Here is a 13,882-nt window from a genome sequence, read left to right as displayed (position 1 = left end):
TTGTAGCCCTCCAGGATTGGAGTTGGACACCCTCGCTTTAGAGCATTATAACAATTTGGATGAGAATGTTGTGTTATCTTGGACACAATTACACACTTGAGAGTCATCTGAGAGTCACTGATGCTGAGAGAACATACAGACTCCACGGTGACAGTGACACAGCTAGGATCTGAAGCCAGACTTTCTGCTGGAAGGCAGCAGCATTTAGCAGTGCACTGCCCATTTACAACAGAGTGTTTCTAAAAATATATAAAGTTCTTGTACAGCTGGAGATGCAGATGGCTGCTAATATTGCATGTTCATTTTCATGCCCTCCAATATATTTTTTTTAAGAGCAGCTGACAGAAAGTAATTGTGATGTGTAAAGTGTGTGCGTAAATCACTGGGAGAGTCAAAGATTCAAAAACAGGAACAAATTAATCATTTGTAGAGATTCTGACAAAGGAAAAGCATGGAAAAATATACATCTGTTTTCACATGACAGGGAACCATCTATCCATTTTCAAACCAGTTCAAGGTCATGGCAGGGCTGAAGTCTATCTTGGCAGCAGAAACCAGTCCTGCATACCTCCTATGATGGGCTCACACTGATACACTCAGGCAGACCCAAAGAGTCAAACAGACAGTTGGGAGAACATGCAGACTGGGCCCTCTGGGGCAGTAAACCAGCAGCACAAACCAGTGTACCAAAGGAGTCCACCTAAGGTAAGCCGCAACACAAATGCAATGTGTGGAAGAACATTGAGATTTAAGTAGGACTTTAGGACCTTCAAAGCATGACATGATGTTATTTTGGACAATTTAGATCAGGGGTTCTCAACGTCAGTCCTGGGGACCCCCTGTGGCTGCAGGTTTTTGTTCCAACCAGATTCCTAATCAGTGACAACACCTCATAGCACTGATCTCATTGAATTAGCTGGTATTTTTTTTCTTTTAATCGACAAAAGCATAGCAGCATGATTTTTACATTTATACGATATTTATAAATATTTATGCTTTTGCTATAGATTTAAATGCTTAACTCTCTTTTGTTGATTTCATTTTACTTTGCCCTTTCTCTGTGCAGTTTTCCCCCCTTCATTGTATCTTAATAATGACAACTTAAAACGAGCAGAGCAGACACCCAGGCAAACAACACTGAATAATCAAAGGCTGCAGCTACTTTAGAGTCAGACCCACTAATTAGTAAATAATGGATTAATTAAACAATTAAAACACCTAGAAAAATAGAATGAAAATCAAGATGAAAATACTGTTAAAAAGAAAAAAAATACATTATTCCTATATAACTGCTTGGTACATTTTAATATTTTTTTTTTTTAGCAAACTTAGTTTTCTAATTAATATATTGTTCCCTAAACACAGAACTTGGGGAAATAACAGTTCACTTAAATAGCCCAGGAGTTCAATTAAAAACAGAAGCTGGTTGGAACAAAAACCTGCAGCGTCAGGAGGTCCCCAGGGCCGACGTTGAGAACCCCTGATCTACAGTAGATGAACAGAATGAACAAGCATGTTGGGGTGGATGGTCTGGTCTCCTCACAAAGTTTTTACCATTCTAATTTTCTATTGTTATTGATGCAAAGTGTTTTAGGGCCTGTACAGTACAGGTATTACTCAAAGGAGACAGAAGAAGAGGTATTAGTAATTCATAAAGTCAAATGGTAGAAGTTGTTCAACTGAGAATAACCTTTCCATTGTCTTACTTCACAATGCATTGCTGCTCACCATTTTCAGCTCTGTCTTTTGTCACTTGGATGGCCTGTTGTGTTGTGTATTCTTGTTCCTCATTTCCCAATATCAGCTGCAGACAGTACTCAGCATTTTGAGATGGGTCATCTGCAGACATGCAGCCCCACTTGCCCACATGCTTGTCGTCAATTTTCTTTAGGAGCAAAACTGATTTGGTTTTGTCAACACCGGATGCCGTCTTCACTGGCTGTCCATTGAAGGTCCAGTTAAAGCCTTTTCCTAGGATCTGGCCATCTTGACAGCTGATACAGAAAAGTGTCATTTCACCGCCAAGTTTGGGAGCTTTGCTTACAGTGATTCGGGTATGGTTATGACAAGCTGTGAGATAAAAGAGAAAGAAATATTTCACAAGCTGGTTAGTATTAGTCACAAAGGTTTTCTCAGAGAAAAAGGTTTAGTACAAAAAAATGTTAGATAACCTGATGAAACCCCCGGGGCTGATTTCTTTCTGCTGAAATGCATTAGCAGCCACCACTCAATTTCCAGCTCAAAAGAAGAAGACAATTTCCCCTTGGAGTTTAATAAAGTGTATCAAATCAAATCAAAAATGTCAACTCTTAACTGAAAAGGATGGTGTTTTGATTTGGGAAAATGGTTCAAGGGATTAAAACATAAGTAGGCAAAAATCAGAGAGAAGAGGTCCGATACTTCAATAAAATTTACTTATTCAATTATAACATATAAATACATATAAATGGGTTATAGAAATAAATATATATGCTTAAAGAGACAAACGTATACTTACAATAACATACATTCATACAGTAACATACATCAAAAGACCCAGAGCCATCATCCTAGACCAGTAGACTGAGGGAGCCCGCATGTCAGTCTCAACAGAGGATCAACCCATGTGCCTTTTATCAGATAAGACCGGGCGGTGTGCGCCTTTCCCCACGGTTGAGCGTCCAAAGAAACTGAGGGCGGAACCTTCCCTTATATACTAATTAGGTGTCCTTGCCCAAAAGCGGCCTACGTGGAAGCAGTGTATGCAGAAGTGATCAGTTTCAGCATACACACCCCCCTTCCACGAGACACGGCATTTGGCCTTGACTGAAGCAGTGCCTAGTACTAGAAGACACAGTAATATGCTTACATGTGAAAAAAGCCTCTCGAAGTGAAAAACAACTCCTTACATAGCCATGACTGTATCTTTAGAACATTCCCGGCTGGCTCTCCCAAAACATTAGTAATGCAGCTGGGTTTCGTGCTGAAGCGACCAACGCCCAACTGCTCTCTTGATTCCCTTCCTCTCTTTAGAAAAATCCTTCCATTACAGATGGCTCAATGACTGTGCACTCTAGAAGCCTTGTTACTGACCCCTTCATGAATACCAGACTATGACTTTTAACTTTCTTAGAATCTGAGCTGTTAAACAGTGTCTATTAAAAGTACGAAGGGGAGTCAAGCTGAAGTTAGAAAATGGGATTTATTAGAAAATGGAACGAACCTTAACAAAACTGACTGTCATTCATTTCTCAATGTAATCTCCACCCTTCTCAATGCATTTGCGCCACCTGCCTGGAAGTGCCAGCAGAATAAAAGGTTTTGTCTTGTCCTCACCACCACTCATGCACCACTTTCTTCATGTTGTCATCTGTCTTGAATCAGCGACCACCTGGATGTTTTTTTAGAGGTCCAAAAAGGTGGAAATCACAGTACGGTGCCCAATCTGGCGAATAACGAGGATGTGGCAAAACCTCAAGCTTCAGTTTCTCCAGACAAGCCTTGGTGGTCTTAGCAGTGTGTGTCATTGTCCTGCAGCAGAAGTACTCCTTGAGGCAGCAGTCCCCACAGCTTGGATCGAATAGCAAACCTCACATTGGTCTCCAGCAAGTCACAGTAACTTGTACTAGTGACTATAGTAACCCTCTGCATGTAGTATTCGACAATAACTCGGGTTGCGAGGACAAGTCAAAACCTTTTATTCTGCTGGAATCCAGGCAGGTGGCGCAAGTGCATCCAGAAGGGTGGAGATGACATTGAGAAATGCCATTATCGGTTTTATTAAGATTCATTCCATTTTTTAATAGAATCCCATTTTCGAACTTTAGCTTTACTCCCCCCCGTATTATCACCTGCATTGAAATAGAAGTTTTCACTTTTCATTGTTATACCACATTGAATCACAGTGGATTTATTTAGGATATTTTGATGAAGTGTTAATGGATGTAAATTAATAACAAATATAAAACACAAAATTATTGATTGCATAAGTACGATATCAAGCACCTAAATCATCACTGGTGCAGAAAAGTAGTTTTAGAAGTTGCGTAATTGGTTTAATGGAGATCACCCCTTCATAATCAAGGGGCTTCAATTGATTTTTGTTTAAATGCACCTTATCTTGTAGGTCCAACTGTATGGTAGGCTAACTCTATAAAATGTAGACAAAAGAACACACCAAGCAATTCCATGAAAATCACAAGTCAAGCGATGGAGACAAGAAAATACCCAAGTCACTGAATATTCCTTGAGTTCTTGTCGATTAAACCGTTAAGAAATGGAAAGAGTGTAGCACAGCTGTAAATCTGCTTAGAGCAGGCCATCCCCAAAATCTGAGAAGATGGGAAATAGAAAGCTAATTAAAATATAAAACACACATGACATCTCAGCTGGAGTTTGCTGGTCTGAAGTCAGCTGGAAGAAGCTTCTAATGTCTGATGAGACCAAGCTTTCTTACAGTCTATGGCTGCGTACTGCAAATTGTCAAAAACACACCATATTTTGAAATCTAAAGATCAAGAGACAAGCTAGAAAATATAATAAACAATGAATTCCAGGCATAAAATCTTTCGTAAAGCCAAGAACCTCCCAAAATACAGTATGCACAGTTACAGAAGAAATGAAAGAAGAGGTATATATAAAATTGTATTATTTATGGAATACTTTTTTTGTAAATAACCTGAATAAAATGATACAAGACCTTGCTGTTAATTGGTTGCTCATGGCCTGTGTCCGTCACAATTGTTTCGTTTTCTCAAAACCAAGCCACCTAGATACAGTCGGAGAGTCAAGACCTGAGCCTCAGACATGTCAGTTTCTTACGTTCCTGTAGCACCAGAGAGTCTTATTTAATTAAATTGATGTGCTGTGCTCACATCTGTTTATTTCAGGAAGTAAAATAACCTTCAAAAGTCGAGGCATATGGAATTTGTTCCTGTAATGCTTGAGTGTTTTGTCCTCTGCCATCTAGTTAGTGGTGTGTGTGGTTGTTTTTTAAGGCAGTAAGATAGTAGAAATTATTATTCAGGGAGTAGGTGCCTCCTGAAAAATACATCGACCCCAACAGATTCATGACTTTTGTTTTTTTATTCAATATCTTCTGTTACAGAATGGTGTTTCGTTCATTGCCTGTTATTGGTCATGAGACACACAAGCTGCATGGTAGATTACTGTCCATACCATTCAACTCAAAATAGAAGTTTTCAGGTCATATAATGATGTCTCTTCTAGACACACAAGTTCTCTTTTGGTTCCTGAAATAGACCATGTTGGAGGTAGCAATGCCACAGGTTGATTCGGGTGGGAGGGTTCCTTAGTGAAACGTTTTGAAACTACATTTTGTTATTTGACAGATGTACTTCAATGCCTAAAAAGAGAGTAGCATGGTGGTGTTTTAGTATCAAGGGCCTGCAGAACACAGTCTCACCAGATGTTGTGTGAGTGAAATAAGTAATAAGCTTCCCTCAATAATTATAAAAATGATTCTAACAACCCCCAACTTTATCTTCTTAAGTATTTGTTCCAATTTTAACCATGTACTCAATGTAATTTCTCTTTAAAAATATATATATATATATATTGCAGTATGTTAAGTTGTGTTTCAAGCCTGTTTTCATTCATAAGGCTATAACAACTGACCTAACAGGTTTACTGTTGTTTGTGTGTCTGTGTTTAGCAATGACGACTTGAAGTCAAAAGCTCCTTATTCTTGGCATTCAAAAAAAATGGGCCTTTTTTTAAATTGCGTATTTACACATTTTGCTTTAAGCTTTTCCCACTCAAGGCTATGGAGTTGGTGAAGAGGTACAAAGGGTCTAGTGTCATTTTCTCTCTTATAGGTACACAGAGTAATTAGCAAAAAAGAAAGCAGGTGAGAATCAGGAAAGCACAGAGCACAAAATATTATGCTGATCAGAATGGGGCTGAACAACATCTTGATCTTTGCTCACTACTGAGAAGGACCCCCCGACGGCACTAAATTTGAAACGGTCACAAAGAAAACCTAATGTGTGCTTCTTCCACATCAGGGAGAAGCCATCAGCAGCAGTTCACAAGTCTGTGCAAAGTTTTATTTTCTTTAAAAGAATAAACTACTCAAAAATTATTATATTATACCTGTTTGTAGTAATGGCTAAGTTTTTCTCGAGAAGGGAGTTCATAAAAATCCTAATATGATAGGCTTCAATGAGGACTAATGCTGAACAAACAGCCAGCAATATGAAAACTTCTATGAAAAAAACGTGTGTTGCATAATCCACGTCAGATATCCATTTGTTTGCTCACAACGCCCCAAACACATACTTTTTTTTTGTTAATTAAATCATTTCCAAAAATATAATCTTGTTAATAACTGGGTCACAAGTTCAATCGAGAACAACTTTGTGAATGGCATGCCTGCCTGCCTCCCCAGTCATTTATTGATCACAAGTCCCGCCCAGTAATAGCTTTTAATTGGCTGCCTTTCCACTGCAGGTCTGAGCAACACTGCAAAGAGACGTTAGGGAGAGGAGAACAATTAGGGAAGACAAGTGTGTGAAAACGTTATCAGCTGAAAGTATTCTTTGTATTTGTGCATATCCAAGGTGCTCCAATAAGCAGCTTCACAAACTAATAATTTCGATTCTTATAGATTCTGCACCACCATAATATATCACCCTACAGAGTCATGTACTGCATTAATGGCTGCAAATGCAATTGTTGCATAAATTAAGATTTCCATTCCTCTGATTTTCTTATAGTAGAAATCTCTGACCAACCCAGTCTCTTTTTAGCCACAACTGATCCTTACTTTTTAGTGGTGTGTGAGCCAAGTTTTGCATTAACATTTTTATGTTCTGTTAAGGGCGGCACTGTGGCGCAGTGGGTTGTGCTGCTGCCTCGTAGTTAGGAGACCCGGGTTTGCTTCCTGGGTCCTCCCTGCGTGGAGTTTGCACATTCTCCCCATGTCTGCTTGGGCTTCCTCCGGGTACTCCGGTTTCCTCCCACAGTCCAAAGATATGCAGGTTAGGTGCATTGGCGATCCGAAATTGTCCCTAGCGTGTGTGTGTGTGTGTGGCGCCCTGCTCAGGGTTTGTTCCTGCCTTGTGTCCTTTGTTGGCTGGGATTGGCTCCAGCAGACCCCCGTGACCCTGTAGTTAGGATATAGCGGGTTGGATAATGGTTGGATGGATGGATGTTCTGTTAATTTGAAGATATGTCAAATGTATTTTGTAGATCAAGATTAGTTTTTGTATTAAGAATTGGGGTAGGTAATGATTCAGTTAAGAAGAAAGGGTGCTGGGTTGTAGGGGTTAGTGGGAACTAGGAAGTACTGTAAGTTTGTGTAGGGATTGATAAAGCTGTGTAAACACGAGATTTTCTTACTATGTCTGTGTTAAAGTTTCATGTTGTAACTGTGGAAATATATAACTTGGAAAATAAACATTGTTTGATTTACCTAAAACAGAGTGGACACATGTAAGTGACTGCAGCAGCCACATGTTGTTTTGTACCAACAAGTGGGTTTCCCACACAAATGCTGTCTCTGCTCATTGAGGGGAGATGTGAGCAGTGAGCCCTGCTACCTCCTCCTGACCAACAACTGTCCACATGGACACTTGGCGCTCTCTGCCCCTATCACTATTGACCTTCCTTTGAGTCGTCCCTCATATCCTAAAGTCACATGTGTTCTTTTAGCTTGTGGTTTTAAACTGGTCTGAATTAAATGGGCTCAATGATGTGTGGATGCTTTTGTGACAATATTATCTGTCTAGAAATAACTGATTGTGTGTTAGCCACATTGTCTCTTTTTATCTAAAAAAACTAAACCTCATAAAGAGACAAATAGGCAACTTCTTCAGTTATTTTAATTCAATACACACTAAGAAGTAAAGAGCTGACATCCTCAAGAAGATGGCACACTAGCAGAGCTAACCCTCTGACCAGTACTAATGTAATTATCAGGTCCATTTGTTAATGACCTCAAGAGAGCAGAAGGCACTGTAAATGACATACACTTGACCAGGGTGGATATGCTGATCACTAATAGTAATGTTTCTTTCTAAACAAAATTGGGAAACATAAAAATCTAACAAATACCTCCATTAAGAAAATAGTAATGGAAAAATACTTAAAGTGGCTGAAATATTCAGTATCATAAGATGCAGTCTTTTTTCAGCTTCTGAAAACTATTTAGAAGTCAGGAAGTTGGAATCCGACATGCATTTGGAGATGGAATGGAAAAAATGCACTCAACTCTGTCTTGTCTTGTGAAGGTCAAATATTTAAACAAATAAATATAATTTTAGAAGTAGATGATTATAAGACAATTCACATAAAGGGTCCCTGATCTTCATGTTTCACTTATGAGTTTCACAAAAATACCCTAATAATGGCATATATATAATGCATATATAATATATATACACCATATATTGTAAGTCAGGTTATCACTCGATGTCTAAGGTTTAAGGTTTCTTTATTTAGTCATGTTTACACAAGAAAACATTAAATTTGCCTTCTCAGTTGCATCTAATAACAGACAGAATGAAATAAAACAGACAAATAGAAACAAGAAAGGTTAAGGTAAGGCAGTTAGATAATACATATTTAGACAAAAAAAAGGTTACAGGATAAATATCAAAACCTTAATCATTATCTCCAATATTTCTTATTGAAAAGTCATATGGCACAAGGAAGAAAGGAATTTCCGGAGCGATTTGTGTGGGTTTTCAAAGCGACTATCCTTCCAGATTTACTGAACTTTAGTTCTACATGTAATGGATGACCGTCATCAGTTGAGATGATTTCCAGTTTCTTTAACACTGCCCTCTGACACACACTAGTCAAATCATCAACATCAGCCCCAACAACTTTAGCTGCCAGTTTCTTTCTAATACAGTGTCATAAAGTCGCATTTGTTACAGGCAGAAACCAGTAGTTGAAAACCTAAAAAAGGTAAATCTTACTTGTTCATCCATTTCTGAACCAGCTTAACCCAGCTCAGTGCGGTGAGGGTCCCAGAGCCTGGCCCAGCAGAATTGGGCACAAGCAGGAACCAAGCTGAATGAGAAAGCTCACTATACAAATGCATGGGTGGCTCTTTAGACTGCATCTTGAGCTGAAGAGATCATTAAATCATTATAACTCATTGAAATAGGCACAGTACTTGTTTGCCAGTCAGCTGTGACTGCTTATAAGGGCAGAAGGATGAGAAATGATTGGTCGTTCTTTAAAAACACGAACACACCTGTCATGTAACATCCTTAAAGAACACCATTTCAAATATCATATTAGAAACACTCAAAAAATTGGTTGTATGCCTTAGTTTATTCTTGTATTTTCCATTTTTCCATTCATTTACTGGAAAATTACATTTTATTTAAAGGTTGTGAGAATCTGAAGCCTATTTAGGCAGCATAGGGAGCAGAGCGGAAATGAGCAGTGGGCCCGGGGTATTCAGTCACCTGCCTGTCTTTGGGATATGAGGAATACAAGGGGAAAACATACATGGATACATAAGGAATATGCACACTCCACACAGACAACACTCAGCTGTGATCTGAACCCACAACTCAGGGTTTGATAGTCACCCATGACAAGGAATGTCAAAACTTAATGGTTTTTAAAAAGCCAACTGTAAAACTTCACTAAGGATTCGGTTACCTGGATAGACATCAACTTCCACTGCCTGAGAAGCACCACATGAAAACCATCCAGAGTCGCTCATCACAGTGTCTTTTAGTATCAAGCAATGGATTCCTTTTTCGAGATCATGGATTACAGTTAGACGATTCCTAAACCGGTTTTCTTCAGCTTTGTACTGTCCTTGTGCATCAAAAGAGTATGTGACAGCTAACGATCCGACTCCAGCACATTTGGGATATTTGGGGTACCAGATCCACATGAACGATTTATTTGTCATGGCACAAGGGATGAGCAAAATGGAACCAGATTTCACCACTAGAGAATGAAAAATAATAATATATGTAAATAAATTAGTACAAAACATTACTGCATAAGGCTTTAACTCAGTAGAGATATGTGTAATCAAAAACTGAGGGTCCCAACCAGATGCCAATTATATTTATTACTGTATATAAAGCAAACTGGCTTATGCCATAGAAGTTAATACTTTAACTAAAGATGAAATTGTGAATTACCTTAACTGATATTCCAGAACATCTGCATTATGAAAAAAGTGTTAAACTAGCCGGTCTGACACAGACAATCATGCTGTTGATGAAACCACTAAGATCTCGTTTTTCCCTCTTCTGGTGTTTGATGTCAATATTAACTGACACTCCTGACCTGTATCTGTAGGACTTTATGTATTGTGCTGCTGCCACATGTTAGGCTGATAAGTAATTGCATGGATAAGCAGGTATACAGGCGTTCCTCAGTGAGTATATATTATATTTTTGGTATTTTTGGACACCTCAAGAGGACCACTGCAACCTGTCGTATGGGGGATGGAACTGATCCTGGCCTCTGGCTCCTGGTAAGAAGCTGATTCTTCAGCCAGTCGTTGTTCCTGTCTGTCCTCCATGGTGCTTACAATATACATATTGTCACGCATGTGCACCCAGGTGACACCTTTAGGGCTCTCACAAGGTAAGCAGTACCACTTTGAATTGAGAGGGGGGGCGCTGTTGCTAACACCTTCTCTTTTTCCATCCAGAGCAGGAGTCCTCAGTCACAGTCCTGGAGGGCTGCAGTGGCTGTAGGTTTTTCTTCTAACCTGGTTGCTTAATTAGAAAGCAATTCTTGCCAATACTTTAATTTCATGGCTTGTTAGTGCTTTAATTCTGCTATGTCAGGTAATTCTCATATCCTAGATTTTCGTCCCCTTTTTAAGGACATCATCCAAATGATTTGAAGGCTAAAATGGAGGAGTGATTTTCAGTCTTAACTACCTTCCAAGTACATGATAAATCCACACAGGTGTAAATGGAAACAAGCTAAATGGAGAAATGCTGGTCTCTTTTGTCATCTGCATGTTATTGCTAATTAGGAGCAATTAAAAACCAGGAATACATCTGTTTAAGACTAAAATAAGCAATAAGGGTTCAAAATCTTAACAAGCGAGACAACTAAAGTGAAGCAGAAGTGTTACTTGAGCAATATGTGCTTCTTATTAAGCAATCGGGTTGGAGCAAAAACCTGCAGCCACTGCAGCCCTCCAGGACCGTGATTGAGGACCCCTAATCCAGAGTACTGAAGGGCGATACTTGGAAGATGGCGGACATCACTTCTTATCCAGATCTGGAAGCCCCACCACATCTGAAAATGACAGAGCTCCTGCTCAGCAGCACCAGGATCTATATTCCTGAACTTAAACTGAAGCTATTTGTTTTATTTATTATTTTCCTTTTTTGACAATTGAATTAAGTTTACTAGGATGGTGTACACACTGTATGTATATATTTATGTACACTACCAGTCACAAGTTTTAGAACACCTCTTTTTTCCAGGGTTTCTTCCAGTTTAATCAGTTGAAATGCAATGAATGACCTAAAATGATCAAAAGGTAAACAGTAAACTCCCAGAGGTTTAAAATGAAAGTTTAGGTTAGCACGAATAGAATGTCATAACACAGTCTGTTCCAACTCTGCTTTATGACACACCGAAGGTTTTTAAGTAATCAACAGAAGTTGGGCCACCTGTGCAAATTGTTTGCTTCAACTTGCAAGGCTTTGTTTACTTTAATTGCTGCAGTACATCTGTCGGTTGTAACCTATTAGTTGTTTCCTGAAGAAGGCCCATTTGTAATATTCTGGTATTTCCTTTTTTTCAGTTTTTGCTAACCAACATTTTAAATTTAAACCTCTGGCACTTTACTGCTTACCTTTTCACCATTTTAGGTCATCCCTTGCATTTTACTGGATTACATTTGAAGAAAAACTGCTAAAACTGAGATGTTCTAAAACTTTTGACTGGTTGTGCATGTACAGTAAATATAAACATGTATACACTCATTTAATATATTTTAGCCCATATGTACATGGGGTGTATTTATAATATACCATGCTTTATGGAGTATAATGTAATCACATATATAAAGAGACTTATTTAGAGACAAACACAAATGTTTCTTCTTTCTCTTTAGAAATAGCTTGATACTTAGAAAACCCAGGAATGCCGTATGTTCCTGAGTATGGTTTTGGCAATTGTATTTTAAATTTTACAGAATTAAAATTGTATGGCAAATACAAGCTGGTAACTGTCTTTATATCCTATCAAGATACAATAACTTCTGGCAAATCCTTAGAATCACTTCTGGGACCAGGGTGGCTCCCTGAATAGCCACAAGGTTTCAACGCCTTTTGACAATCCTTGATGGATTTGCACCCTTGAGGACTCACTAAATGGCTAGGCCTCCAACATGTATTCCAGACTCCTTCCTCTCTATTTTCAACAGCTTACAGCATAAATAGTTAAAACAATCAAAACTTTACTTGATGTTATTTATGGAGAAAGTAGATGGTTATGATTCCCAAGCTTCATTGTGCTGAATGGTCTGCTGCTGTCAAAATTTTTGAATGTTCTAATCTGCTACGGTCTGCTGGAACTGAAGAGCTATGCTAGTGTTTTGCTCATTTCACTATCTTCTTTCTTTCTTTCTTTCTTTCTTTCTTGACAAGAGTTAAAATATCTTACTTCCACTCAGCAGTCCTTGTCTGTGAATACTGACTCATAGAGGAACTTGTGCTAGTATGAAATGTCTAAACAATAATTTATTAAAATAATGCTTCTTTCTATCTTTTCATCAAATCAATAACTATTAAAGCTGCTGAATTTGGTAATTGTTCACTATGGCAAGAGTTAGAAATAAGTAGATTAAAAAATGAAAAGGTAGATTCACAGCTCCTGGTGAGCCTTCCAAGTGCTATGTCTTTGCACTTTTTAGCTGGGCAAATATCAAAAATTAGAATTAGCAATATGACAATTTGAGCGCAGCTCTCGCCATTCCATTGTTTTAAAGAAGGTGATGTATTCTATTTTGTATATTAAAAATGATCTGAAGGAAGGCGGATGAGCTGTTACTCCCCAATAAAGTACATTTATACTAAACCATGTACATAATAAGCTCCATAACATACAGACATAAACACATATCTTCTGCATACATTTGAAATTATAATTTATTTTAAAATAAATAACAGAACAGTGTAAACACTAATTCACAAAAACAACAAGGTTTATTTCCCTGAGGTTTCCTATTAATTAAAAAAATTCCATGCTGCTAAAACAATGCTGCAGATTTTTTCTACACAACCTTTTGGTTTTGAAAGCATCAGGTATAAAAATCAGATTGATAGCAACCAATAACTGAATATCTTATAATGGATCATAAATAGTCTGATTTGATCTAATCTCCAATTTAACAAACATCACTGCAGTAGGTCTGTTAAATTGACACACTGTGTTTATCAGTTGTAAAATACTAGGAAGACAAGAAAATGCTTTTTGTCATACCTTCACTTGTGATGCATTTCAGAAGTACAGTCAGAGCGAGAAGAGACCTCATACTGAGCAAGTGTCCCTCTGTATGCCGACAGGCTCTTTACTGTACTGCTGGGGAATGCACTGCCAGATGAAAGAGGAAGTTCACGCTAGGCAAGGCTGCACTCATACGCATAAAAAAAATGAAACACTTGAGAAAGGTGCTCTTGACTGAAGACGCAGATTGGAAATTGCAGAGATGATGAAACTGAAAGGAAAAGTTCAAATATAATGTAAAAAAATATTAGTTTGTGCATTTGGATCAAAGCAATGCCACAGAACATGAGCTGTACTTTTAGAGTGTGTGAACAGACCAGGAAGAGCCACAAGAAATGTTGGAGTACCAGCTGGGTTACATTGTATATTTGGACAAAATACATTAACATAAAAGGCTGTGCTCCTTTCAGCACAAATAAGGTCA

At 38.3% G+C, this 13,882-nt stretch overlaps 1 protein-coding gene across 1 annotated transcript in view; it reads right to left on the bottom strand.

The window, feature by feature from the left end:
* LOC120538993 overlaps window positions 1–13,563 on the bottom strand; it is a 35,849-nt gene extending 22,286 nt beyond the window's left edge. The window contains exons 1-3 of the mRNA XM_039768652.1: window positions 13,435–13,563; window positions 9,622–9,918; window positions 1,729–2,070 (exon numbers count right to left, since the gene is read on the bottom strand). Coding sequence (XP_039624586.1) covers window positions 1,729–2,070; window positions 9,622–9,918; window positions 13,435–13,486 — 691 coding nt within the window. The 5' untranslated portion in view covers window positions 13,487–13,563. The remainder of the gene's footprint in view (window positions 1–1,728; window positions 2,071–9,621; window positions 9,919–13,434) is intronic.
* Between the last annotated feature and the right edge of the window lie 319 nt (window positions 13,564–13,882).

The sequence above is a fragment of the Polypterus senegalus genome, chromosome 11 (assembly GCF_016835505.1).
Source record: "Polypterus senegalus isolate Bchr_013 chromosome 11, ASM1683550v1, whole genome shotgun sequence".
NCBI lineage: Eukaryota > Metazoa > Chordata > Cladistia > Polypteriformes > Polypteridae > Polypterus > Polypterus senegalus.
Note: the sequence above shows the minus strand (reverse complement) of the source record. Positions and strands in the feature narration are given on the sequence as shown.